The sequence below is a fragment of the Silurus aristotelis genome (assembly GCF_946808225.1).
Source record: "Silurus aristotelis genome assembly, chromosome: 7".
NCBI classification, from domain to species: Eukaryota; Metazoa; Chordata; class Actinopteri; order Siluriformes; family Siluridae; genus Silurus; species Silurus aristotelis.
Genome location: NC_139580.1, coordinates 23,604,215 through 23,630,949, shown reverse-complemented (window position 1 = coordinate 23,630,949; position 26,735 = coordinate 23,604,215). Strand labels below are relative to the sequence as shown.

Here is a 26,735-nt window from a genome sequence, read left to right as displayed (position 1 = left end):
CTGTTATAATTTTGAACTCACTTACGAACTAAGCTATGAGGAGTACCTGTAATAAACATTCCTGATGTGTTCTCAAATCAGTTCATTAGTTTGTCTGGTAAAATTTTTCATTTGAAAACATTTCATATAAAACATTAGTAATAAATATTCTTCATTTATGAATAGGTTCCTGTTTTCCAAAAGAAAAACATAAAATTGCATATGCTGTTTACTATGGACCATTAAAAAAGTTCAAACCAATGATGCACCACATAAAACAGAAGGTAGAATGTATTTTTCAGTTCGTTTTAATAGAAAAGAAGCATGTGTACATGGGACCCTGGCATAACAAAGGTCTAACTGCATTGCATTTGGTGACATAAAAAAAACAACTAATAAACAAATGTGAAGCTGCTGCAAATCATTTGTCGTCTACTGCTATTCGTCAACTATCATAGTACTTTTTTCCTTTGTTAAAAATTCAGGGATATAAAAATATCTGCTTTAAATCAGAACAGTTTTTTTTTTTTTTTTTTACAATATATACACACATATTTGCACTGTTAAATATTCACTCATTTATATATGGTATTTTATAAATATACTCTTTTATTGTATCAATGACTAAGTGACCTGCTAGTTCTTTTCTTTCTTTTTTTGCTCATGTAATATTTTTGAAATGCAAGGCAACAGAGCCTTTTCAAGATATGTCAGTCTTGTTCATGAAAAATACTGCAGAAATGATGTGAGCTGTGGTCATTGCTGGCCTTTGAATGAAGCCAGATTAAATGCAGGCGCTAACTATTGTATTGCAATATACTGGTGACTATTTTCCAGTCTAGGAAATTATACAGTTCTTCCCCTTATGTCCTCGCTTCTTTTTGGACTTTGTCCTTGTGCCGTAAGGTGGGAGTACTTGATTGGGAAGTTTGGCAGCATAATACTGATATCTAGGCTGCCTGGGTTGTGGAATGGGTTGACCCAAGAAGAAGCCTTCCTCCTCCGATTCAGAGGAAGAAGATGAGCATGTAGAGCACCAATCGTCGTCGTCTCCGTAAAGACGATAGAATCTCTCTGCGGCCTGGTTCTGTATGCCGTATTCGGAGTTCACATGGGAATGGGAGTGCTGCACATGCTGAGATGTAGGGATAGGACCACGCTGGAGATAGTCCTCTCTGTAGCACATACGCGCTTGCTCTTTGGGCACGATGTGCAGTGCGTTGTCGGACCGAGACTTTCGGCTCCTTCGCCTGTGGTTGCGGTGATGCCGGCGGCGCCGCTCGTCCTGCTCGTCAAAATGGTACACCCTTCTCCGAGTGCGTTCACTCATCGGAGGCTGTCGCACGTCCGCATCTTCATAGTGTCCGTTGTCTACGACATCATCAGAGAACTTGACCTGATGAGGCCTCGATTGAGACCTGGATCTCCGGAGAACGGGAAGAATGGATCGTTTCTCTGGGAGAGGGATCACCTCTTCTGGCTCTTCCTCTTCTGCTACTTCTACCTGCTCGAGCTCGGACGTCAGGCTCTTGAGGGAGTTGGCACTCCTGTGGAGCATCGAAGAGTTCAGAGTTCCCATGTTGCTTGTTTTTTCGCAATCCTGATTCTCGAGCTTGGTGAAGGTTTGTAGTGAAAAGGGAATATGCTTCTCTTTAAAGTCGCCTTCTACTGATGCACCTGTTATAAAAGAGATTCAATCTCAGATCTCAGTAGTTCATTAACAGTATTTTTCACACAAATTTCATTTACTGGTTTACATACTCACCCGTGATATTAGACAGTGCTAGAGAGTCCATGGAGTCCCGGACACACTGCTCTTGCTGCTTCAGCCCATCCGTGATGCATTCCAGAGAGTCGTTAAACCACTGTTTTTCCTCATGCTTAAAGTTGGAACCATGTTCCAGATCAAGCTCCTGGATTTTCCTGCTGCTTGCAGGTCCAGGATGACTACCATATGCTGAGTCTCCAAGTCCGTCTTGGGAATGTGTCCAATACATATCTGTCTTGTATTTTTTACTGGCCAGACTGCTATTGCCACCACTTACTGAAAGCTTAGACTCCACCTTATTTTTAATCTCAGAGTCAGTCATCCATGGATCAGTGGGTCTGCTGTCTTCGGGTTGCTGGAAGATCCCATGCCCTCCAAATTTAAGAAGTAGTTGGGTCATATAGTCTTCATGCTCAGCCCATTCTTCATGGTCCTCTGGCACTTCCTGTTCATCTCTGTTCCTCCAGAAATGCTCATCTGTTAAATTCAAATGGGACAGCTTGTTCGACAATGTGTCTTCGGCGTTGCCCGAGAAACCAGGGAACTTGTAATTTCCGGCAGGCGAGAAGAGCAGAGACTGGCGACACTGATCTGCAGAACGACTGCTCTTTCCTGTTCTGACACTGCGGCGGGATTCACGAGACCTGCCTGACTGAAAGGCAGAATCGGATGAGTCCGAAGCATGGACATCCTCACCAAGGCTACAAGCTTTGGAACAATAGATGCGGCCTTGTCTTGGCAGAAATGGACATCCTAGCAAAGAGGTTTTGCACTGGGCACAGCTGAAGCACTCGTCTGTGGCATGCCAATGGAGACCATCATACGTCATCTGAGCATGGTCAACCCCTACATGAAAATAACCAGAATTAGGAGGGAATGAGTAGATGCCTCAAATATCAAACAGGGGTTATTGATGATACTAATGCAACCTTAATGTTAGAAGGATAAGATCAATGAATACATTTGCTGAAGTTTCATTTATTGTGAAGGCTTGTGGATTATGAAATAAAATTTACTAATAATTTACACTACAAATAATTTCCCTTTTCCACAACGAAGCAGTTGAACTAATCACAACGTGTTTTGCAACAACGTTTTGCAGTCACATGAATATGAAATGATGGAATGACCTATTATTTACGGTAAAAGCACTTGCTTAAGTAACAGATCTGAAAGATTAAATACAATTCATTATGTGCAAATTTTCTGCAAAACCACACTGGCGTTACTGCATTTAAATTACAAGCCTAAGGACGTGAAAAGACAGGTTTACCGATGTGTTCTCCACAGGCCTCACAGTATTCAGCATACAGGGACTCGAAGCACCCACAACAGTAGGGTCGGCCATCTTTCATGATGTATCGCTGGCCACCCAAAATGGTTTCACATTCAAAGCAGGAAAAGTGCTTCATGTGCCAATGACGGCCTTCTGCTTCCGTACACTCGTCATCGAAAATGATCTGGAAAGTAGACAGTGTACTCAATTAGTTGATCTATCCAGATGTTGAATCCATTGAGCACTAAGTTGATTAGGAACAATGACTTTACGTTTCCTACTTTTAAAATACATAGTAAGTGTTTGTGCTTACCTCATCACAGGCTGAACAGCGTGGCTTAAGTAATTCAGCATGATGTCTGCCACAATGAATCTTTCCCTCATGGTAGAAATAGATGAGATCCACTAGCAGCTCGTTACATGTTGAGCAAGCAAAACACGCCGGGTGCCAACACATTCCGGACCCTGCTCGTGATGCGAACACTGCCATCTCTCCTCCACCGACATCCTCCCCACACTGGAGTAAAAAAAAAAAAATAAATCTGTTATTTTTGTCCGACTATATTATTTCTATGAATCATCGACAAATAGGAATTGTTAATTAAAAACATACATGTTCGCAGATCGCGTGAAGCATAGCCCTGGGCAGCAACTTTAGATTTCCCCGCCCAAGCGCTTCCTTTTTTCTTTGCACGCTGAACATGAGTAGCTCCTTCTTTTCTTCCTCGCCAAGGGACTGGCAATAGCGCACCTAAAACAGGAATGGAATAACTCTAGTTAAAAGATTCCAGGGTTTGTCTGGTTTTATTTAAACCATTCAGCGACCTCTTCTACTTCTGCTGGCTGTGAACGATGAGTGATTTGGTTGAGCAGTGATTATGAGCGACAGAAATGTTCAAAAACCCGAGACTGCAGAAAAACCTGAGACAAAGCAAGCAACACGATAGCAATTCAGAGCGATAATTGTGGCACGCACAACGCACATTGGAGTAGCATCCTTACAGTCTCTGCCTGCAAACCACAGCCATGTGAGGAATCTCTGTGCCACATGTTGTGTCGAGTCCCCCCAGCAACATCATAAAATCACCAGCTCAAATGTCTCATTGTGCCAACACCCACAGACGAACGAGGAAACAAAGATGTCCTCTGTGATGGCAAGAGGAATCCGATGAATGACACAAGGTATGAAAAACGCATGAGGTTAACCAGTACCCACACTTATTCATCCTTAAAAAGCGATTTTGAGTGGGGTCTGAAATGCGATGCAGAAGCACATCTTCATTCAAGAATGGACGAAACAATAGACGCTTTATTTCCTCACTGATTTTCAGGACCCTCTGGAGGTGGCGGTGCCCCGGTGGGTTACGGCTTCAAACCAGAGAACCAAAGCTGGAGGTTTCCTTGCTCTAGAGATGGCTTGTTGTATTATGCCTGGTATCTGGGGAGTCCTAACATCCTTCCTTTGATTATAGCAGTTATTGCCCCGAGCAAGGCACTTAACCCCAAACTGCTATTGAATTCCTGCTATACAGTGTGCCCTATTCCAGATTTGCTTTTAAATAACTGAACAGGGGTGTGAAATAAGCTTATACAGCTAAAGGAACATTTTGAATGCAACTCTTTGATGAACAATCAATTCATATACATATATACATTTTCACAATACGTTAATAGAGTAGTTAATGCAGACAGGATGTCAAAACATTCCTTCATTCTTATTTTGAGGTTTAAGCATATCTATCTATCTATCTATCTATCTATCTATCTATCTATCTATCTATCTATCTATCTATCTATCTATCTATCTATCTATCTATCTATCTATCTATCTATCTATCTATCTATCTATCTATCTATCTATCTATCTATCTATCTATCTATCTATCTATCTATCTATTAGTACTTTTCAATCCAGTTTATCTTACCTCATTGTCATGCGGAGGCAGTTGATACAAGAGCTGTTTGATGCGGTATTTCTCTCCTGGGCTGTTAACATATGGAACCTTATTCTCAGGCAGGCAGGAGAAGTACAGCTGGACCTGCAATGCCGAAAGCAAGAGAAATTACGATTAAACACTGATATCACACACAATTTTTTTTTTAAGTAATTACACCCAGGCAAACGTCATTTTTGAAGGCCGGAAGCAATATAAAAAAAAATGTGCTTTAATATGAAATAAATTTTTTTATGCATTTTAATGATGCAGATGTCTCTAGATGAGCTTTGCTGTCAGCACACAAAGCAATTCTTATTGGTTTTTGCCAAGCATTTTGATGTCACATGTCTATGCTCGTTTTTATTTCCCAATGAAATCGTCATGTGGAAAAAATAAACACCTATTATTTGACTATCCCTTTAACTTGCTGAATTTTTTAAATGTACATCTCACTCAAATATTAGTCAGTCAGGCTGTCCTGATGTCATGGCGAACAACCTTGTCCAGGAATGACTCTTTGACCAGCCTGGACCTGCAAATCAGACATCACTGACTGGAAATGAATGAAGCTCACACCTGCAGATGAACAGCTGTGTTCTATATATACTGTGCTTTATATATAAAGTGAACTGATTACAGGATAGCAAAAGATTGTGTCATAAGTTACAAGTGATAAAAACCTGTCATCGATAGATTTGACCCCAAACCCAAATATGGACTGAGATATCTTCTTGGCTCATTGGCAGCCATGGAACATCATGTGACATGAAATTGTATGGGAAGCTGAAGTGAATCTGTTTAATTTCTCCATAGAGATAACCAATATCGCACTATATATACATCTAGCTGCTGTGTTATATTATATCTAAAACAAAATTACATGTAAAATTATTTTTAGTATAAAATTTTTGTAAATACGTTATGAGAAATAGTGCTGGATTCAGCAAAATACTTCAGCATTATCTTACAAACTCTTTCTGCTACCACAGAACTTTTAACTCCTTTATCTCCTCTATCAGTAGATTTTAATAATACAATAATAATTCATATTGTTCTAAAACGTCTTGTCATCCTTTTAAAAATGTAGATGTCTGCTTTAAATATTTAACATTTACACAGCGACTTACAACTGAGCAGAGCAGGTTAAGGGCCTTGCTTAAGGGCCCTTTGTGGCACCTTGGTGGTGGAGGGATTTGAACTCATGACCTTCCTATAGAAAGGCTAATACTGAGCTACCACCTCTGGCATATACTAAAATTGTAATACTATTTAAGTTGTCAATATACAGTATAAAGGTGTGCAGGCTCTCTCACACACACACTGTAAATATTTTTGCTATTATTATATCACGGCACATTCTTGTCCTTGACAACTGACATTCCGGCATCTCTTATCAGCACATGAAAGACAACTGGAATTTACACCAGGGTTTAGTAACCTCCATTACATATCCATTTTATCATGTCTACGAATAGCAGGGCTTGTTGTTCAAAGTTTGATTAATTTACTACTGTTACTGACCTACCATGAAGGGTCTATACTACTATTTTTCATTTTGTGCGAGCCAAAGATGCTTTCTTTACTGTGTTTTCCCCTCTAGCGGGTGACCTCGGTAAGGGGCATAGGTTTATGAGTGCTGGTCGTAACATTCAGCAGATAAAGAAGATTGTGCTTGTCTCCTCCTGCTTAAGCAGCATCCTGCTGTTATTCAGGCTGCCATTTAAACCTGACAATGAGCAGTAACATAAATCATGCTCATTTCATGCTAATATTACCACCCACTCCTCTCCCTAGGGCAACTAATGAACAGTGTGGATTCTTTTTTTTTTTTTCTTTTTTGAGTATCTGTGTACTTCCCAGCAATGATCACCTATAATGTTTCGGGGGTAATTTACGGAACGGCAGCTGTAAAGACATTACAGTTGCTCCTTGCATTTAACACAAAGGCAGTGTTTGGATTTTAGTCTTATATTGCTTTAGACCCTGTTCTCGCCCCTCACCCCTGATTGCAGTCATATGTGCTTCTCAGACGAGCATTGACAGGGGGGGGGGTATTAGCAAGCCTCTGAGATAACTGTTAAGTCCTTCTCTGTTGACTTGGAAAAGTGCCACATCATCACATTTCAGTCACGAGAAGGCCTGCCTTTCGCAGACACGCCAATACAAAAAACAGCCTTCGCCCAGAGTGTTCCTCATACTGTGCGCTTAGCTGGCAGTTAGTGTTCAATCGCTTCGGGCCATTGTCTGCCAGCTTGCCTTAATGACTTACAGACTTTCCACGAAACAGTTTGTAAATAAAAAACAGCATATCCTGTTTCCAAGCGCCTGTGGGGCGATGCCTACAAAATGCTCTGCTTCCCTAACAAATGAGTTGGCTGATCTAATTAGAATGAATTAGAACAAGCTTGGAACCCGATGGACTGATTAATCCTTCTTTGTATATAAATCAAGATTGCTTAAGGATACTTGCACTCTCTGTTAAGTCTGAAATCGGGTTGTCTAACCCACTGACAGGCTTGGACTCAAATTTAGCGATAAGAACAATGCTCATGGTGTGACATGTATTGATTCATCAATTTGGTGAGGTCATTTTTACAGCTGCTTTTTTTTTTAAATACCAGAGATGGGTGTGGAAGTGACAGTAAGAGCATTTAACAAATGGCTCACCTGTTCGGGTCGTAGACCAGGTGGAACCCAGGCATACTCCTCCAGAGCGCATCCTGAATCATCATCCGAGGTAGAGCTTCTCTGAAAGCCGAACGTGAGCTTGCCGACCTTCTGATCCATATCCAGATGCTTCCCGCTCCTGGGGAAACCACCAGGATTCTCCAGGTTCATCATGCAGACCTCCTAGAGATGAAATAAGCAAAAAGGCTTTTTTGTTACTCATGAATCTGTATCCTCTGAGTCTGACAACACTCAGAGAAGCTCCAGTGCTCATTACTTAAAACACATCATGTTGATTTTTGGCTTTTATAGCAGTGATGATTCATAGTTTTCCCTTTATGGAGAAAACAGGCCTGCAAAAAAATCTTTTTGCCTGTTTTAGTTTTAATGTTACTGCTGATAGGACCGCACAGGATTAGAATTAGCACTTGTGTGGTCGTGTGTACGCTACAGTCCTGGGCTATTGCAGTAGGCAAATACATTTTAGGACTAGATATGACCGTGAACGTTCTAAAGGTTCAGTTTCTAGAGGATTTAAAAAATGAATCAGATAAAGGAATCAGAAGAGAAAAATGTACTAATAGTCAGTATATCTACATACTTTTTACATATATTTCTAATGCAATATCATAAATAATGTAATTATTGTGTCCACTTTTTTTCTTTCTTTCTTAAATACATTTTTTAGTTTGCTTTCACAAAAAGCCTGACATGCGGTTACACGAGTGAGTGAAAAGGCGTCCTTGTTCCTAAGAAACTTCACGTTCTTCTTCTTTTTTTCTATGCAGATGTATTCTGCGCATCCTATCATGAAGTGTGGGTGAAAAGGAAAAAAAACTTTGTTCAAATGACTTTTCCAGACATGCCTGTTGATCATAAATAGTTGTGTAGTTGTGGTCAGATTTCAGCTATACGGACTCATACTGTGTGACTTCAGTCAGCCCTAGTCACCACTTAAGCACCCCTCCTCCCCGTCCTGCACCTCTTCACTCCCTGCTGTGGTTAAGTGGACAGCTGAGAAAGCCAGGCACATTTGATTGTACTCTTTGAAGTGGCATGATAGTTTTAGCCAACACGCTGCATATTCATGACTAATTGTTCCGAGTGTCTGACTCTCTACTATTCACACATCGTACAAAGATTAACGTGTCCAATGTACGAAGTGTTTCTTGTACTTTCATTGAGTTGGATTTGTCCCTGAATAATCTTTATTGAGTGAGTTGTAGCTTTTCAGAATCTGTCCAGTCTTGGCTCTTGTAGCCAACTATTCACTCAGCAACAGTTCTTACTTACACAAAGCTGTTAATATGATGAACAAGAAAAAGGTTTGAAGATGAAAGCACATATTATTAGCCTGTAGATCTGGTCAGGTTATGGGTCTGTTTGGGTTATTTTCTGGTTGATCTAAGATCTTTTGCCTTTTGAGATATTTATCTCCTCACTGACTTCTTAACCTGCAAGACAAGATCTTTTAGTACCACCCAAATAAACGCGCACACACACTCCCATTCTTTTAGCTATTTAACCCCTTAAACTACTGGCTTGTTATTCTGTTATTCGTATTATTCAGTAACCACTATTAATCATTCAGTAACTACACTGAAACCGATAAGGAATGTATGTCGTTTCAAGACCAAGACTTAGGAATGTGAGGCTGTACCCACAGACGAGTGTAGGGGAGTTTAAAAGGGTTAAAACAAACCTAAAAAAGTAAAGAAAAGAAAAGGTTGGAAAGCAAAAGGAAGCCCTATAAAGTTTTTAAGGCCTCAAGTATTCCCCTACTTTTAATAAAAAAAATTTAACCAGCTGCCTCAATGTTTTGACACACCCTCAATTGAACATCAAATTTACAATTATTTTGCTAATTTTCAATTCATCAGACACCATGGTGGATTTCACCATTTAACTAACTCCATCCTGTATCCTGGCCCGAAAGCCAGGTTTTTATTCATGTGATCATGTGTGGCCCTTTCCAAATGTGTTACTCTTCTACCAGAAAGTGTTTAACATCTATTTCTTTTGTAGAAAACCTTGTTAACATGGCTTAGGGAGCCCAAGATGCATATCTTTTAGATCCACCCACGGAGAGCCTGAATCCCTCAGCCAGAGGCTGTGCACAGGGGGTCTGAGTGGGCGGACTAACAACCCCCCCAACACACACATGCGCTTATACACTGGTACAGTTTGGGGACCATCAGAAATCTAATCTAAAAATATTTCAGCCGTAACAGCTATGGGATGCTGGAATTGTTCTGTATGTCCTGAGGAGCTGAGGTCAAGCCCCGACAAAATTCAATTTCCTGACTCACTAATAGAAATTTATTTGATAAAAGGTATCTGTATTGAGTGATTAACTTAGGAGTCACTTTCCTATGCTTATTTATTGTGAGTTATCCCAATCTAGATAACTGAACATAAAGTTTTGTGCAGGTGAACTGAATCCACGAAACTTTCCATTCATTGCAGGCCTCGATTGATTTGGAACTGCACAAAATACCGTCAGCTCTGGGAACCCCGACTAAAGGTTTTAATGTCAAGAACATGATCCTTGGCACCAGTTCTAAGCTCTTAAAAGTGTCTGTGTTCCACTGATGAGAGTCTCTTTCCACTACAGCGCCGAGGATTAGAACGTTAAGTCAACAAGTCTATATCCTATTGTCTGTTAGAGATTAGATACATGCTCCAAAAAAGCACTCCAAAAGGACTCCCTCTTCTGCATGAGGAGAAGATTGGATGGATACAAGAGAACTGTTTGTATATGCTATGCAGGCAACAGTGAAACAATTTGGCAGAAAGAGATCGTCATTTCTTAAAACGAACATCAGGTTCTTGTCCATTTCACTCATGTTAGCTTGTATATATTGCAAAAATAACAGTTATTACAATCATTTAGCATCGTGATGAGTTTTCATAGTGTGCCAATGATAAAGTCAATATGTACGGTTCTTTAGTAGAGATCTCATTAGAGCACAATTGATACACTATTCTGTTGCCAAAATGGCAGAAAAGCTTGTGCTTGTAGCTAGAAAAGGACCACCTGTACTCAGGCAGGCTTTCATCAAGCAGTTGACTCGGACTTGCTGTTATTTAACCACAGCTTCTCTGTGGTCACATACACACTCTCACACCATGCTGTATTCAGCAAGACCAGGCATTAGACAGATGCCTCTTTGCCACATTTAAACTCAAATCTAGGGCAGGGTATTAAAGTTGAATAAAACTGTTTCTAACTTGGAAAAGTAGAGCTTACCCTGACATATTGAGCCAATGACTAATTATTTCATATCTCAAGTCAAAAACAGTACAAGTCAATCCAACTTCCATAATTACCTTTCTGGACCTTACCTCTCAAACACACAAGTCTTAAAATAAGGGGAACTCTTTCAAAAGCTCCTTCCCGTTCTTATTGTAAACACATCACCACATCAGATCACATGTCCTCAGGAGTAACATTTTCCAGGCTTGGCTTTTCATATCTAAAAATCCAGTTGGCTTGGTCCTTAGGCCTCCTGTTGCATTTCCTTCCAGTAATGATGATCTGACCAATGTGTACATCCAGCACACAGCTGGAGTGTGTGTTAGTGTGTATGTGTGTGTGAGAGATAGAGGGAGAGAGTATAAGTGAGCAAGAGCGAGAAGAGCAGTTCAACCAGATGGCTCCTTCACTTACTGCAATCTGTGGAGCTCAGGCTGGAAGCCACTCCCTCATAATCCAGCCTCAGCCATTCAGCTCTAGCACCCCCCACCGCCCTTATACATTACACTTCATATTACACTCTTATATCTTACACTTTCAACACTGAGTATTTTCCTCACAAGTTTATTTTTTCCTCAGAATGTTCCAAAATGTAGCTGTAGCTTTGATAGCCTTTTTTAGGTCAATCCAAGCATGTGCGTTAATGAGCCCGGTTTTTTTAGTAGGGCATTTTGGCCCTGTTTGCTTCAGGATTGAGCTGAGAAACTGGTCTAAACTCAGATTTAGAGATATAACCATACTTTTAGCCTATTTAATAACTTGTAAGGCCAATGTTAAAGTAGGTCTTCTCTGTCCATGACATTTCAACTGAATGGCCATTCAGTTTAAGTGTGTATGATCTGTAGCTTGTGTCGATTTGATAAAACAGTGTTACATTTAATTCAGAGATATGTATGGTTACATATGAAAAACGATCACTAATGTGTCAGTGACAGTACCCTTAAGGAATTAGTTGTTTCGTTAACTCATGCATTAAAACTACCAAAACTTGCCAGAGGCAGTTTCAGACAGTTTTCTTCACTAACAAAGTCAATCTTACACTTACAATGACGTCAGCGGATCGAAGTCACTGTGCCTGAAGAAAAGCTCTACATGCAACCCAGTGGGATTATTTCCATATGAATCAAAGGACTAGTTCCTTTCCAGACCAACCACTTCCACAAGGAAGTTTCATGATTAGTTGCAGTATTGTTTGAGTATACTGTTGTCTATTTCACTTGCTTTATGCAGGGAAAAAAATAAGTTAAACAGCAAGTGAATTTCTTCTTCTTTTTTTTTTAAACCATACCAGATTATGACGTAAACCCACCAAACTTAGACAACCTCAAGGCCCTGAGTGAAACACAGTTGACCTCATCATCTCTATAATTTCCTGAGGAATGTGCAAAAGTTGGAGGCCTTTCTGTTGTTTCAATAAACAAAGCTTAAAGTTGAGTCCAAGGTGCTTGCTTCCTAAACGATGGATGATGGAGGAGCACCAAGTCACTCTATCCCAGGGTGGTCTTTGTGGGTACTCCAAACCATTTCACTGCAAGCTTTTTCGCTCATGAAACCGAAGCTTCCTCTGAAGTCTGCAAAAGGTGTATGATTATACACCCTGGCTAATTCAGCTGTGATGCAGGCTCATCTTTGAAGTACAGCTTGAGCTTCTGGGATTTTTAACTGTTTAGTCTTCTGTGCAATGATTGATAATTGACATTGTGGTTGTGTGAGTGTTTTTTTTTTTTTTTTTTTTTTTTGTGGACAAAGCCATTGTTGCAGTCAAGGACATAGACGCTCAATCCCAGCAGGACTGAGCCCAAACTCGAGGCCTTTGTGTTCGGAGTGAGATGAAGAAAGAGTTCACACTCCTTTGCATTAGCAAGTCTTTGAGAGATAAACAACCCCACATCCTGCTGTGAAGGCTTTCATGAGTCTTTGCCTTGGAGTGTTGAAAATGCTGAGTGACCTCTGTCCTCAGTGGACAGGCAACCCATGTTGATACTGTATTGACAATGCAATTTCATTAAAAAACCTGCAGCAATTATGGGGGATTATGAAAAGTTTCTAGTGGCCTTGAGGCCCATATGGCATTACGGCACAGCGTGCAATTAAACCCAAAGCCCAGGAGTAGGGAGCACCTCTGCACTATTTAACAAAGATTTTACTAGGTGCAGACTCTGGCAACAGGCATGAGTTTTTCACACCTCTTTAATTATGGAGGGAACAGTTCCCTGTTACAACTACCTAATAAAAGTTCTTGTCATGTGCTATAACTTGATTCCGGCTTTCTCATTTTGCACATAGTAGTTGAGCTAATTGTGCTATAGACGTAATGTCCAGAGGCAGTTCTTTTTAAATACAAACACCACTGAAGAAATCTTGATGATGCATTACGACATAGCTGAGCTAAAGATTTTTTATTATTATTTAATATATACATTTCCCATTCATAACCCACAAAATGTCATAATCTGTTGAAGTGATTTAGATAGTGCCCCTAACACTTCTGGGTTCTATTGTTAGAGTACTAGCTCTTGTTTCACAGGTCAGGGTTGACCTGAAATACTTGTGAAATATAAAAGAACACAAGTCACACATCCCTGACCCCTAGTTGTTCCTTAGCTACATAGTGCCATAAATCTCCTGCCCCCTCGCAAACTCCTCCCCCTCCCTCCCACCGCCACCACTTTCTGCCCACTCGTGTTCATAATGACCCAAACAGCAGCTCACACCTGGTTTTAACTTCTTTGAACTGTAAAACAGACGCTCTGACCTAACTTGTCCTGTCTCAATACACATCTCATAGTCGAAATACAAGAGTGCAGGTTGGAACAAAACTGTCTTAAAGTCAAAATTCTGATCCACCCAGTTTCTCATCCTCAGAGGATTTGAAAAGCATAGCCTTGGCTCTCAGAATAGTGCCCTATATTTGACAGTGTCCTAAATTCTTCATAATGTGGGCCAATTGTCACATGGTCAGTTCGGTCATATATCAAATTTCTCATTTTGTCATTTATTTTATCGAATCAACTGACTCGGAAAGGTCAGATCCCACTCACTTGGTTTTTCACACATTGTAAGGACATGCTAGTAAGAGTCTCAATGATCCTGAGACAAGGTTATGTCCCAGCAGCGTACTGCTATTTATTGCAGTTCACACTCATTGTTTAAGATAGTGCCTAGTTGTGTGCTCGCCATCTTATAAAAGTAAGGCTGTTTCGAGATTTTAATGACCTGCCAATGGCCATTATCAAGACACAAGCATAACAAAGGCAGAGCCATAAAGGCCAATAAAGAACCATCACCCTACTGTAACAGCCCTTTGCTCCTCAGCAGAGGAGGGAAAGGTCAACTGATGGAGTGTTGCTCTGATATGGACTACGCCACACTGGCGCTGTGTCAATCAGTGCTCCTATAACCCTAAGATAACCCCTATAATGCAATATGATAGAATGAGGCTGTTTGACTTTTGTTCAGATAGCATACACAGCAATATCAAATATGGACCAATGCTAAAATAAATGAGAATTTCTGAATTCTATAGCTGGGTCAACTAAACGAAATCTAGTCATGTCAAATATTCATTGCATATTATCTTTTGGCTTTACTACATTTGAGATAGATCCTAAGCAGCATTTGATTTATTTCTAATGTATCAATATTAAATACATTTAAAGTCCTACCTTACCATAGATTTGTTGTAAATGTTGGAACGACTGTGTTGAATTTCATACAACGTAAAGAAATGCACCCCATCTGAGATCAACTCTAATGGGCTATATGATGGGACATTGTATTTCACCCTCTATTTGACTCTTTCTCACCTAGCTGTAAAGAGCAGAGCTCATTGCGAACAATGGGAAGTGGGCTGACACATTCCTACACTGTTGAGGGTAGGAAGTCCTTTTATATCGTCACACTATATACAAAGACCATGTGGCAGTCTACACACATACACTTGGTCAAAGGGGCTGTTCTGAAACACATATAATATAATTTGATGGGAGATTTTACCAGCAAAAAAGAAACACAAAAGTTGATTTGTGTTTCTGAGTGGTGTAGTATATAGTGTAGTAAAGTCGGCCGATTTACATTTATAAAAAAGAAAGGAAATAAACCCAATGAAATAGCCAAACACACCATCAAGTTTATTTTACTCGCGTGTCTGTTCACATCCATTACAAATCGACGCGTCTTCGAGAATTTTGTTAAACAACGGCACTTTTAAAAGCACTAATTAAGTGTAAATAAATAAAAAATACCCCAACACTGAGTTCAGCACATACATAACCACTTGGAAATGTGTTTCCAGATCTTACACATCATGTGACGATCTCCCAAGATGTCTAACACTTCAAAAAGGTATAATCTAAGTGGCCACACATTCGGAACAGTTGACAACGTTTCACAGCCCATTATCCAAACCCCTGAAATCATTAACATTCCTCAGAGAAGTGCTCTGTTACAGTTTTTTTTATATAACCAGCTAATTGAACACATGCCTCAGTTAGACTGCAGAGGAAGAAGCCTCATTGGTCGGTGCTCTGTATGATATACCTGGCTTAATTGGACACAATTGAAAGCATTAAGTTGAGCACTTAGGCTAAAATCCTAAAGGACAAAAAGAGGGTTCTGCCTAAACCAAATTAATCATGATCGCTCTCAGACGTGAGTCCTTTTTATAGATAATACAGATGTACAGTGGGGTCCAGAAGTCTGAGAACATTAGTAAAAATGCTTGGAATATATACATGAATTGTGTTCATACATGAAATCTGTTCCGTCCCTTTTTTTTTCTTTGCTTCAATAACAGCGTGTACTCGGGCTGGCTCCACAAGCGTGCACAAAATTTTTGATTAAATTCTCTATTGATTGTTGTCCGAACACAAAGACATAAAAAGTAGAGATTAGGAGGAAAATCTGACCATTTTGTTTACTTTATGCCATGTGCCAGATGCCCTTATCCAGAGCGACTTACAGTTATCTCATATATACAGCTGAGCAATTGAGAGTTAAGGGCCTTGCACAAGGGCCCAGAAGTGGCAGCTTAGGAGTGATGTGATTAAAACTCAAAGATCTTTCATTCCAAAGTCCAATGCCTAAAACACTGACCTACCACTTGCCAATTAACATGGTCAGTGTTATACATTTGCCTACGTTGGAATAAGATTATAGAATTTGTAATTAGTATTTAATTAAATATTTTGCTTGCTTTTGATTAGAAATAAGAAAAAAAACTAAAACAAATTTTCAATGTGAATTCTGACATTTGGCCCCCACTGAATATTGTTAATAAGATGTTGCCTTTTGGTTTTTGCTCTCCATATCGTCATAGATATTTGTCTTAATAAATACTTGAATAGCTCAGATGTCTGGGGTCTGTGCGCTGTTAGCTGTTACCGTCAGCATCATAATGACGCTGCTGATGGATTTAACCTGTGGCGCTCGGACGGTAGGATGTTTTTTGTCTACTCTTCAGACAGGCGTCTTGACCATGGCAATGGTCTAGAGTGACCTCAGTAATATCACCTAGCCGATGCTGACTCAGGGTTACGCCGTCACCGTCACCCAGTAAAAAAGTTTCATTGTCCCTTACAAGCCACATGTGGCTGTTGCCTCTCTGTCTGTCTATTGTGAGCACTAAATTGCGCCGTATTCTTCCCCCAAAAGGTCAAACCTCTACAAACTTTTACTCCAGTTTCCTGTTGTTCTTTCTAAAGCAACTTAAACACTACAGACTGCTGACCTAAAGGTTGCAGGTTATGGTGCAAGTCAGTGGACCTCGCCACTAAACATAAACATTATAACAGATTTTCCAAAGGGCAGACTGTGTGTTCTTCACAATGCCACCTATTTCTATTGTGTATTGGTCCTATTGTTAGGCATCAGAGCCTTTATTGGTCACACGCCATTGGTTGGAATTGTGTGTGTTTCTAAAAACTGGATGGTTTTTGTGGCGAGATGCAAGAAAAATGAATATGCACACATTTTCTTGATGTGGTGATGAGCACAAAGTCTTAAAAGACTTTCAAGCGTCCGAAATTTGTCATTGTTTGGTGTCAGTTAAAGCATGTCAGTGAAAGCCAACGAGCTGGGTAGTTAATAACGGGTGTGTCCATTTACAGTACCTAAGCTAAGTTTGTGTGTGTGTGCACACGCTTGTGTGTCATCTCATGCACATCTGGTTGTCTGCCATTCCAATGTTTTCATTTACCCTCAAACAGGAAGACAGTGTGAGCATTCCAAACAAACTCAGCACTCTTTGAACCCCCATTATGTGTGCTGGAGGCAAGACACTCGTCTTTGACACCCCCTCCCTCTGCACCATTGTGGGCTGCAGGATGACACTGGGAGGTATGTCCTCATCCTGCTTTAGTCAATATTGACCCACCTGTATTTTGACCCCCAGATCCTACTGACGCTCACTTCGGTCATAAAACTGTAAGGAGCTCACTGACTAAGAACCTCTGTATAGGATTAAACACAGCAACTACTGTTTTAATTTTTCTCTTAGATTGCAGATAGTATTAATTCCTTTCTAACTGTTTCAGTGTATATTTACAATGTTGATTGTGTTATCAATCAGGTTTCCGAACTGCTCTCAACTCAGCCATAAAATCAAGAGTGTTGACATACCTGCTAATAATCGGATCATTATCGAATGTCTGTATTTGATCTGATTATTCAAGTGCTCATGTCAACAGCATACTCTGAGATCTTCAAACCAGATTAGGACTTATTGGATTTAAAAAACTCCAGGTTGCATCCGGCTGCTCGGGGTTCTTTTTCGTTTGGAAATTCCAACTATGCTTTTGCATCTAATATACTAATAACCCACACCCATTTTCATATCCCTACTATTGACATAATATGCAATAAGGAAGGATGGCTTTACATTGATGGATATTTCCATAGTGTTATTTAGAATCAATTACACAGTGCGCCTGAAAAACTGGCCTATATACATGCTTACACGGTAAAGATTTTCGCCGACTGGTTTATAAACGATTTTGGCTTAAAGTGTGGTGTGTGTCAGTGTATTTGGAGGCCAGCTCGATTTCCGCCATCTGATTGGATTCCCAGGCATCAAGACGAGTGACAATTTCAAATGGTAAAGCATTTTATTCAAGACATGCCATACTCAAATGACAAGACCTGTTTTGTCTATCAGAATGTCAGCCTTAATAGACCATAAAAAAAAAATTCATAATTCATACGCTTCTCATAATAATCCACTTCTCATAACGATTCATTCCTTGGAGTGTTGCGTCAGTCGTATGGCATTGCATGCGGATCTAAAATTCCACTCCTACTGCAAGTAATCAGCATTAGCTGTCTGACAAATAAGCCCTTATTAGTGGTTGGTAACATGAGCATGTGTTCTTCACATAACTTTATGTGATTAGTAAGAACAACTGAGCTGCTGTTTTCCCAGATGGTTCCATAGTAAAGACTTTGTCTGGCTCCTTTCACTGTTAATGACCAAAATATTGTCTATATATACACATAAACAGAATGGAATGGAAATGAAAGCAAAAGAAAGTAGTAACAGCATGGTGTATTTTGGTTTGGATGTTGAATACAAATATGGGTACTCACAAGTCGTAACCTTAAACTATATAATCCTTTCTAGGATGATTACCATGAATAAGCTAATTAACACAAAGTAGTATGTCATAAGCCACCAAATCTAAATCTACAAAAGCTAAAGCTCCAAAGCTAAATCTCTTTAATCTCCAAAGCAGCATTAATTCAAACAACTTTCAGCTGAAGCCTTCATTGGAGTCAGCCATTATAAAGTGTAGGATGATAAAAAAAACAAAAAAAAAACCATGAAAAGTGCCAGCAATGTAATTCTATACCGTGATTGAGTTGTATTTTAGTTTAGCTAATATATTTAGATAAGTATAACTCTTGGTACTGATGAGGCAGAGGCCCCATTAAAGTACTTCTCTAGGTTGGGAGTTCAAATCTCATGACTGCCACAGAGCCACTGTTGGGCCTTTAAAGTGTTATGTTACAATTTTTTATGTCTTTCTTGAGTGTTTCTGAAATATATTTAAGGTGATTTTAGCTCTAAAAATGGGTGTATTAATAAACTGGCTCTTTGAGTCACAGGCTGTCAGTCATCAATATTCATTGGCAAAATGGACTTGTTCATTATTGTTCACAAATTGATTCCCACGAGTACAGAATTTGGCTATTGCTGAACATCTGGACCCATATAAGCCAACATCTGATATAATATATGAAAAAAGTGGCCAACGAAATACTTCATATAGTGGGGACCAGTTCAGTTAAAGTAGTTCTACACAGCACAGTTTGATATGGATTAGCTGAATGTGTGTTGTGTCGTGAGTTGTTTTCCCATGACATAACTTTATCCATTTGACAAGTGACAAGCGCAAGTCAAATGCACCATCTACAATGTGTATGGTGCTGCCACGTTTCTCTCTACTAAGCCCAAGACATTGTGTGTTTGAACCATGCACATTGTCAAGTCTGACTAATTAAATCAAACTAAACTAAATCTTTAATGAAAATAAAAAAAAAATCTGAGAGAAACCTTCTGTGCATTATATGTAGACTGTCCATCTTTATTACATTATTTACCTTGTAGGCTGCAAGCAAAACTGTTTGTAGAGATCTACCATAAGTATAATGTGGTGGCTTTTGCTTAGACCACGGTAGGGAAATCACTATGTATATCCCAAAATGTGTTCACTATGTGGAACTAAGAGTACTATCAGGCTGTAAACCCTTTTGGAGAGGTTACTTTGGGATTTTAGAGCTGGGGAAGTCACAGAAAAGATAACCAAGTCTTGTTTGGCAGTGGAAATCACATCAACATGGAGGAAAATGGATAATTATCAAATAGAAAAATAGTAAATAGTGCTGTATTTGATCAAATAAAGCTATGAGTCTTTCACGAGTTCCTACTTGGCATATCGAGATGCTCTCCACAACCTCTCATATATGATTCGTATTCGTATGGTTTGTGCAAGTACGTTCTTATTTTGTCGCCGCTAAATTGGAGATACAGTAGTAGTACCTATTTAATTTTCTCAGTGTGGGTGTAAGAGTTAAAAAAAAATCTAAAGTATAGGATAAGTGTCATTTTTCACAATATATCGTCTTTAAAGGCTGGACATTTATCTGCCTTACTTGTAATTTGACCAAATAAATATGTCTACAGAGGCTATGAGCTTTTATATAACTCATAAAAAAGGCTAGAAATCAGTTGCTGTCTTTCATTTCGACTAATGTTTATGTTTTCTGCTCGGTTGACCTACCACACTGTGTTATCTTCTGTCTGATCCAAAAGCAATTCACATGCACTAAGCGGCCACATAGGCATAGACCACCATCGACTCATCAAGCAGCACATTCTAGAATAATTCTACTTCTATTTGGGAAGCAGGAGCTTCGGCCCTGCAGCCTGCCTGCTGAAGAAAAAGCAGGTCACTGCTTCTTGTTTTAGCAATGAAAGACACTGTTATTCCAAGTGCCATGAGTTTATTCACCTACTTTTCTTCGCCTTTACTCTCCTTTCTCCCCTAGATGGCCCATGTGAAAGGGTGCCAGAGGATCTGGGTTTGAAGCAGTTTAGCACACAAGTAGGCAAATGGTGATTAATTCGGTCTCACACAAACGCCGCTCTGTGTATGCTGCGCCTGCCCAGGCATTAAATCAACAGAGAGACGTACACACGCTGGCACCAGGGATTAACTGTCGACTCCTATGGCATATACACATGAACACCATGTTCCATTCGTTAATGCTGCAAAGGAGACACGTCCCTGTTATCTCCCTCCAATCTCACACCTTGCAAACAAACACCTCCTGTGTGGTGGACTTGAGCTGTAATTGTAAAGCACTCATATGGAGTTGGAGACTTTATGGAGTCACTTCTGCCATTTGGCACAGACACAAGGAGCCAGTCAGAGAGAAAGAGAGAGGAAGGGAGAGAAGGAGAGAGAGTGTTGGAAGTTACAGTTATGAGACAGTTGATCTTGTTTTTATTTATAGTGCTTGGGAGACTTAAACTGCAAAAATAATCATAAAAATTGACATAAAATGCAAATGGAAAACAGATCAGTACTGAGATTTGGAGAGGGGTTGACAGAGGAATGAGATAAGAATGATATGATTTAGAAAAAAACACCACATACAGTGCATCCGGAAAGTATTCACAGCGATTCACTTTTTTCACATTTTATTATGTAATCCAAAATGGATTAAATTCATTTTTTACCTCTACAAACAATACCCCATAAAGACAACGTGAAAGAAATTTTTTGCAATTTTTTAAAAAGAAAAAAATATATATCACATGTTCCCGTGGGCTCACCACCTGCAGGAGGGACCGTAAGGGACGGTGCTGTGAGGATTGGGCAGCAGTCCAAGGCGGGGGCCTGCTTAGACTGCTGCCCCCGCGACCCGAATTACGGATAAGCGGGAGAAAATGAATGAATGAATGAATGAATATATCACATGTACATAAGTATTCACAGCCTTTGCCATGACACTCAAAATTGAGCTCAGGTGAATCCTGTTTCCACTGATCATGCTTGAGATGTTTCTACAACTTGTTTGGAGTGCATCTGTGGTAAATTCAGTTGATTGGGCATGATTTGGAAAGGCACACACCTGTTTACATAAGGTCTCACAGTTAGTGCATGTCAGAGCAGAAACCAATCCATGAAGTTCAAAGAATTGTCTGTAGACCTCCGAGACAAGATTGTATCGAAGGGTACAGAAAAGTGTCTTTAGCTTTAAAGGTCTCAATGAGCACAGTGGCCTCCATTATCCAAAAATGTAAGAAGTTTGGACCTACCAGGACTCTTTTGGTCCAGTTCGGCGGGCCACCCGGCCAAACTGAGCGATTGGGGGAGGAGGGCCCTAGTCGGGGAGGTGACAAAGAAAACAATGGTCACTCTGAAAGCGTTTCTCTGTGGAAAACGGAGAACCTTCCAGAAGAACAACCATCTCAGCACTCCAACAATCAGGCCTGTATGGTAGAGTGGCCAGACAGAAGCAACTTATCAGTTAAATGCACATGACAGCCTGCGTGGAGTTTGCCAAAAGGCACCTGAAGGACTCTCAGACCATGAGAAACAAAGATTGAACTTTTTGGCTTCAATGCCAAGTGTTATATCTGGAGGAAACCAAGCACCGCTCAACACCTGGCCAATAAAATCCCTACAGTAAAGCATGGTGGTGGGGATGTTTTTCAGCAGCAGGAATTGGGAGACTAGTCAGGATCAAGGGAAACATTTTTGTAGCAATGTACAGAGACATCCTTGATGAAAACCTACTCCATAGCGCTCTGGACCTGGGGTGATGGTTTATCTTCCAACAAGACAATGACCCTAAGAACACAGCATAGATAACAAAGGAGTGGGTATGGGACACCTCTGTGAATGTTTTGAGTGGCCCAGTCAGAGCCCACACTTGAACCCGATTGAACATATCTGGAGAGATATGTAAATGGCTGAACACCGACGCTCCCCATCCAACCTGATGGAGCTTGAGTGAAAAAATTGATGAAAAAATAGGTGTGTAACATCATACTCAAAAAGACTTAAGCCTGTAATTGGTGCCAAAGGTGCTTCAAAAAAGTATTGAGCAAAGGCTGGGAATATATATGTACCTGTTTTTTTTTTTTTTAATTTTTAGTTTTAATAAATTTACAAAGATTTCAAACAAACGTCTTTCGCGGTGTCATTATGGGATATTGTTTGTAGATTTTTGATGAATATAATTTTATCCATTTTGGAATAAGGCTGTAAATAGCAATATTTTTTTTTTTAAGTGCTGTGAATACTTTCCTAGTGCACTGTATGCAATTTGGCTCTGTTTTACCAGTATATAAAAATTCTTTACAAGGCAAATTTAATAAATATAAATATTTGTTTTATTTTGTAGCCAATACATCACCAGAGGCTTTGATCTGTCAATGGCACGCCTCCTCAGTGCCAATTGCTTGCAGCAAGCATGTAATGCACAATGCGACCACTGGAGGGCACTACAGTGTTTCTACAGTGGCTCCATACATTGAAATTTAATATAATTAGTGGTCATTCAATAATCATTAAAACGTTTCAAAATGCAAACCCTAAAGGCAGATTCACATTTTTTAAACCTTACGACTGAGGTTAAGGAATACATTTACAATTCTAACAGGTGAATTTAGATCACACTGATTGCAGTTTAAATGAATGTCTTGATCACAGTCTGATTATGATTAGACAACATATATTAATTATAATAGTAATAGATATAAATTGAACATAATCAACTTGAAAAAAGGGGTGTACACTATATACAAATAAGGTATATAAGGTATTTTCCTTGTCACTGCAGTTGTCAATCAGTGCTATCCCTTGTAGAATCTTTGTGTGAATCTTTGACCTTGAAATGTGAATATAGAGTTACTTAAAAAATAATAACAAAACATAATTGGACTTTAGGGCAAACAAATGTACTTTGTACTCTAAAAGTTAGTTAAAGGTACTCCACAGGCACCTTCCCAGTTAAAATATACATACAAAAGTACAAAAACTGTTCCATTGGTGTTTATGAAAGTGAACACAATGCCAATAGTGCAGGACAAACAAGTCTGATAGCTATATGTAGATACAAACTGCAAAATGTTATAGGATAAGTACAGTTTTGTGAATTTTACAAGTGTTCAAACTAACTGGTATATGACAAGTAGAGTGGTACCTTTATGAACAAGTATACAAACTACAAAAAGGTGTAGGAAAAGTATGCTTGGTACGTTTTTTTTAAGACTGTACTAACAAATGGTGTAGAATAAGTTGTTTGGTACATATATTTGAGAGTATGCAAACTACAAAATAGTCTAGGGCAATTAGTTTGCCTCCTATATTTACAAGAGTTTACAGAATGTTGTAAGACAATTAAAGTTTATATTCAAGTACACAAACTATAAAAAGTTGCTGAACAGGAAGTTTGGAACCTATATTTCTAAGTACACAAACTACAAAACGATGTAGAAAAAGTGCAGATTGGTGCCATTTTTTTCAATCAAGTCTTCAAATGACAAAAAAGCTGTAGAACATGTGCGCCAGCAAACTACAAAATGGTGTAAGTAAGCAGTTTGGTACCTTCATTTGAGTTCACAAACTACAAAATTAAGTAGTACAAGCAATCTAGTACCTTTACAAAAGTGTAGAAAATGATGTAGGACAAAAAGTTTAGTACCAAGCAATCTAGTACCTTTACAAAAGTGTAGAAAATGATGTAGGACAAAAAGTTTAGTACCTCTGTGAGAGAGTATAAACTACAAAATGGTGTAGGACAAGCAGAGTGTGTATAAACTACAAAATGGAGTTGGACAAGTACAGATTGGTACATTTGTTTAATTAAGTCTTCGAACTACAAAATGATGTAGAACGTAGTTTGGAGCATTTATTTGAGTGTACAAGCTACCAAATGGAGTTGTCAGTTTGGTACCTTTACAGTAGTACAAACTACAAAAAGAAGAAGGAAAAGTGCAGATTGGTAAAAAAACAAGTCTGAAATATAGTTTGGTAGCATTTATTTATGCAAATATGTTTCAACTAGAAAATGTGTAGGGCAGGTCTGATATCTTTGAGTGCACATACTGCAAAATGGTGCAAAATAAGTTTACAAGTATGTAATAAACAAGCAGTTTGATAGTTTGATGTGAGAAAATGGTGAGGCAAATTGTCAGAGGTAAGGAATCACAGCTCGTGCCTGTCAGCATGCAGTCATGTGAATACACGTGAGTTTAGAATGTCACATTTCACACTCGTTAACATTTATTTTTTTGATTTTAGACACAGATAAAGCCGAGGCTAAGCTTTTAAACGGCTAATGGTTACGCCACCCTGCCTGTGAAGTGCAGTTGGCACCGATGTGACAGGCAACAGCTGAGCCTCAGGCACAAGGCCACTGTATGCTCGCCTTTTTTTTCCCCAGCACGCGCTCTTTCAACGACTTGCCTACACACGCAAAAAAAAAAAAATCCCCACCATCAAACACACTGCATGGCTAGACTACCCGCATGCATGCCCTAATAATTATTGCATTCGATTTAAAATAACGAGAGTTATGACACCTGTGTTTATTAATTATAGTATCGGATTATTACTGTATTAACCTCAGGCGCGCGCATGAGAAGTATGCAACGAGGAAAACACAGCACGCTCACGTGCGCGCCCCCGGAGTAAGTTAGGCAGCTCCCCCATTTCTGAGCACATGCATTGCAACGATGTCAGCCGAGAAAAGAGACTTACGTGAATGTTTAGCTACAAGAATGATCCCGAGCTCGATAGTCCTTTATCTGGTTGAGCAGTCGTACTTTGTTGTCATTGGTGTTAAAGCTGTCCTTCATGCATGCATCAGACTAACGCACATAGTCCTGTGGAAAGTCCTGGATGCACGCCCAAACCTCATCTAATCACTAATATGTAATTCACTAAATCCTCTTGAAGAATAATAATAATGCAAAGTCGTCCTAACTGTGTGCTCCCTCTGCAGCAGAGTGCACTTCTCTGTCCTGAATCAGGAACACAGAGAAAATGACATTAGCCCTGCTGCTCTGAGCCTATTGGTTTAGCTTCACCCTCCTCCCTTCAGAGAGAAACACATTCTTGGCTGTCTGGAAAGTGGAGCTTGAAGTGTGTTAGGCTCAGACACAAAACAGCAAAATCTTCAATATAACACCTTTTATAAATGTTAAATTTAAACGTGCATGTATGATTTATGCAATCGATTTCCAATTCACTTAAAAAAAAACAAAAAACGAAATCTTCCTTGTGCAATGATAGTACTATTAAAATTCACACTAAAAAGGAATTTATCTACATGATCCCGAATAACTTTTAGAGTAACACTTTTTACATGCACTGTTTCCAAAAACATAACCCATCGAAGGTACAGACCACAAGCACTATAATGCCCTTTCTCCTAGTGCATCCCGCTTCAAACAACTGCAGCAATACAAACTGGAGCTGAGGGCCATTTACATTGTTTTTGCCATCCTAAATGATCATTCTGACAGAATGCAAAACCTTACGGCACGCCTCTCAACAGGACCTCTACTATCTCTCGCTTTCTGTTTCCACATTCCTAAATTGCGTGGGCTTATCTCAACAGTGGCTGGCCTCCTGCAGTGTCCTTTCCCAGCCGTGGCCAGCTGTAGGCGTACGGAAATCTGATCGGCTTTTAAAAGCTCTGTTCGCCTTCTCGCTCTGCTCGCCGTGCTTTTGACTTTAACCCGAACGAGTCCAAACTCTCAGTGTTCGCTGGAACCCAATTCCAACCACTATGGTCTGAATGGTAAACCAACATGGCAATGGCAAGACTTTACACAAATACTGAGGCCAAATTGGATACAATATTTAGGTGTCTGTATGAGATTTTTCGGTCATACTTAAGGTCTTAATTAAAACATTTTCTGCATCGGTTAAATTGTTGACTGTAACAAGCCGAGCAGTTGAAAAGGGCCGAGCAGCGAACCGCTTGACAGTTGACTATTATAGCATGTATGTACTAGTCATATATTTGTTATTCTTGCGCTGGTAAACATGCAGCCGTAAACAAATAAAACGGCTCTATTTGTGTGTCTAACCTGCGGGTCATTTTCAGGCTCCGGGCCCGAGGTTGGCTGAGGTTATGACCTACTGACCAATGTGTGTCGGCCCATGTCAGAGCAGGCTAAGAGAGACCAGGTTCTAATCGAAGCCTGTCAATCACATTGTAAATGATGGCTAGTTTACAGCACAACAACCAAACAGATTGTTGTTAAGCGAGTTCATATGGACCAGATGGAGCTGATCTTTTTGATAAATAATAAAAAAAACAACAACAGCAAAG

The 26,735-nt window shown here is 39.7% G+C and overlaps 1 protein-coding gene across 3 annotated transcripts; it reads right to left on the bottom strand.

Moving 5' to 3' along the window:
• Positions 1 to 271: 271 nt before the first annotated feature.
• Positions 272 to 25,481, bottom strand: prickle1a (prickle homolog 1a). 3 transcript variants are annotated; one of them, XM_083546260.1, is made up of 8 exons: positions 25,154 to 25,481; positions 7,628 to 7,810; positions 4,949 to 5,062; positions 3,637 to 3,774; positions 3,337 to 3,540; positions 3,021 to 3,207; positions 1,745 to 2,593; positions 272 to 1,656 (listed from the first exon to the last, which is right to left on the bottom strand). In XM_083546260.1, the coding sequence occupies exons 2-8, from the start codon at positions 7,799 to 7,801 to the stop codon at positions 818 to 820; spliced, it is 2,505 nt and encodes an 834-aa protein (XP_083402386.1). In that variant the 5' UTR covers positions 7,802 to 7,810; positions 25,154 to 25,481; the 3' UTR covers positions 272 to 817. The 3 variants fall into 3 exon arrangements, with proteins under 3 accessions (XP_083402386.1, XP_083402385.1, XP_083402384.1); XM_083546259.1 differs by having other exon boundaries at positions 7,628 to 7,807; positions 25,170 to 25,481; XM_083546258.1 differs by lacking the exon at positions 25,154 to 25,481 and adding an exon at positions 10,973 to 11,306.
• Positions 25,482 to 26,735: the final 1,254 nt, after the last annotated feature.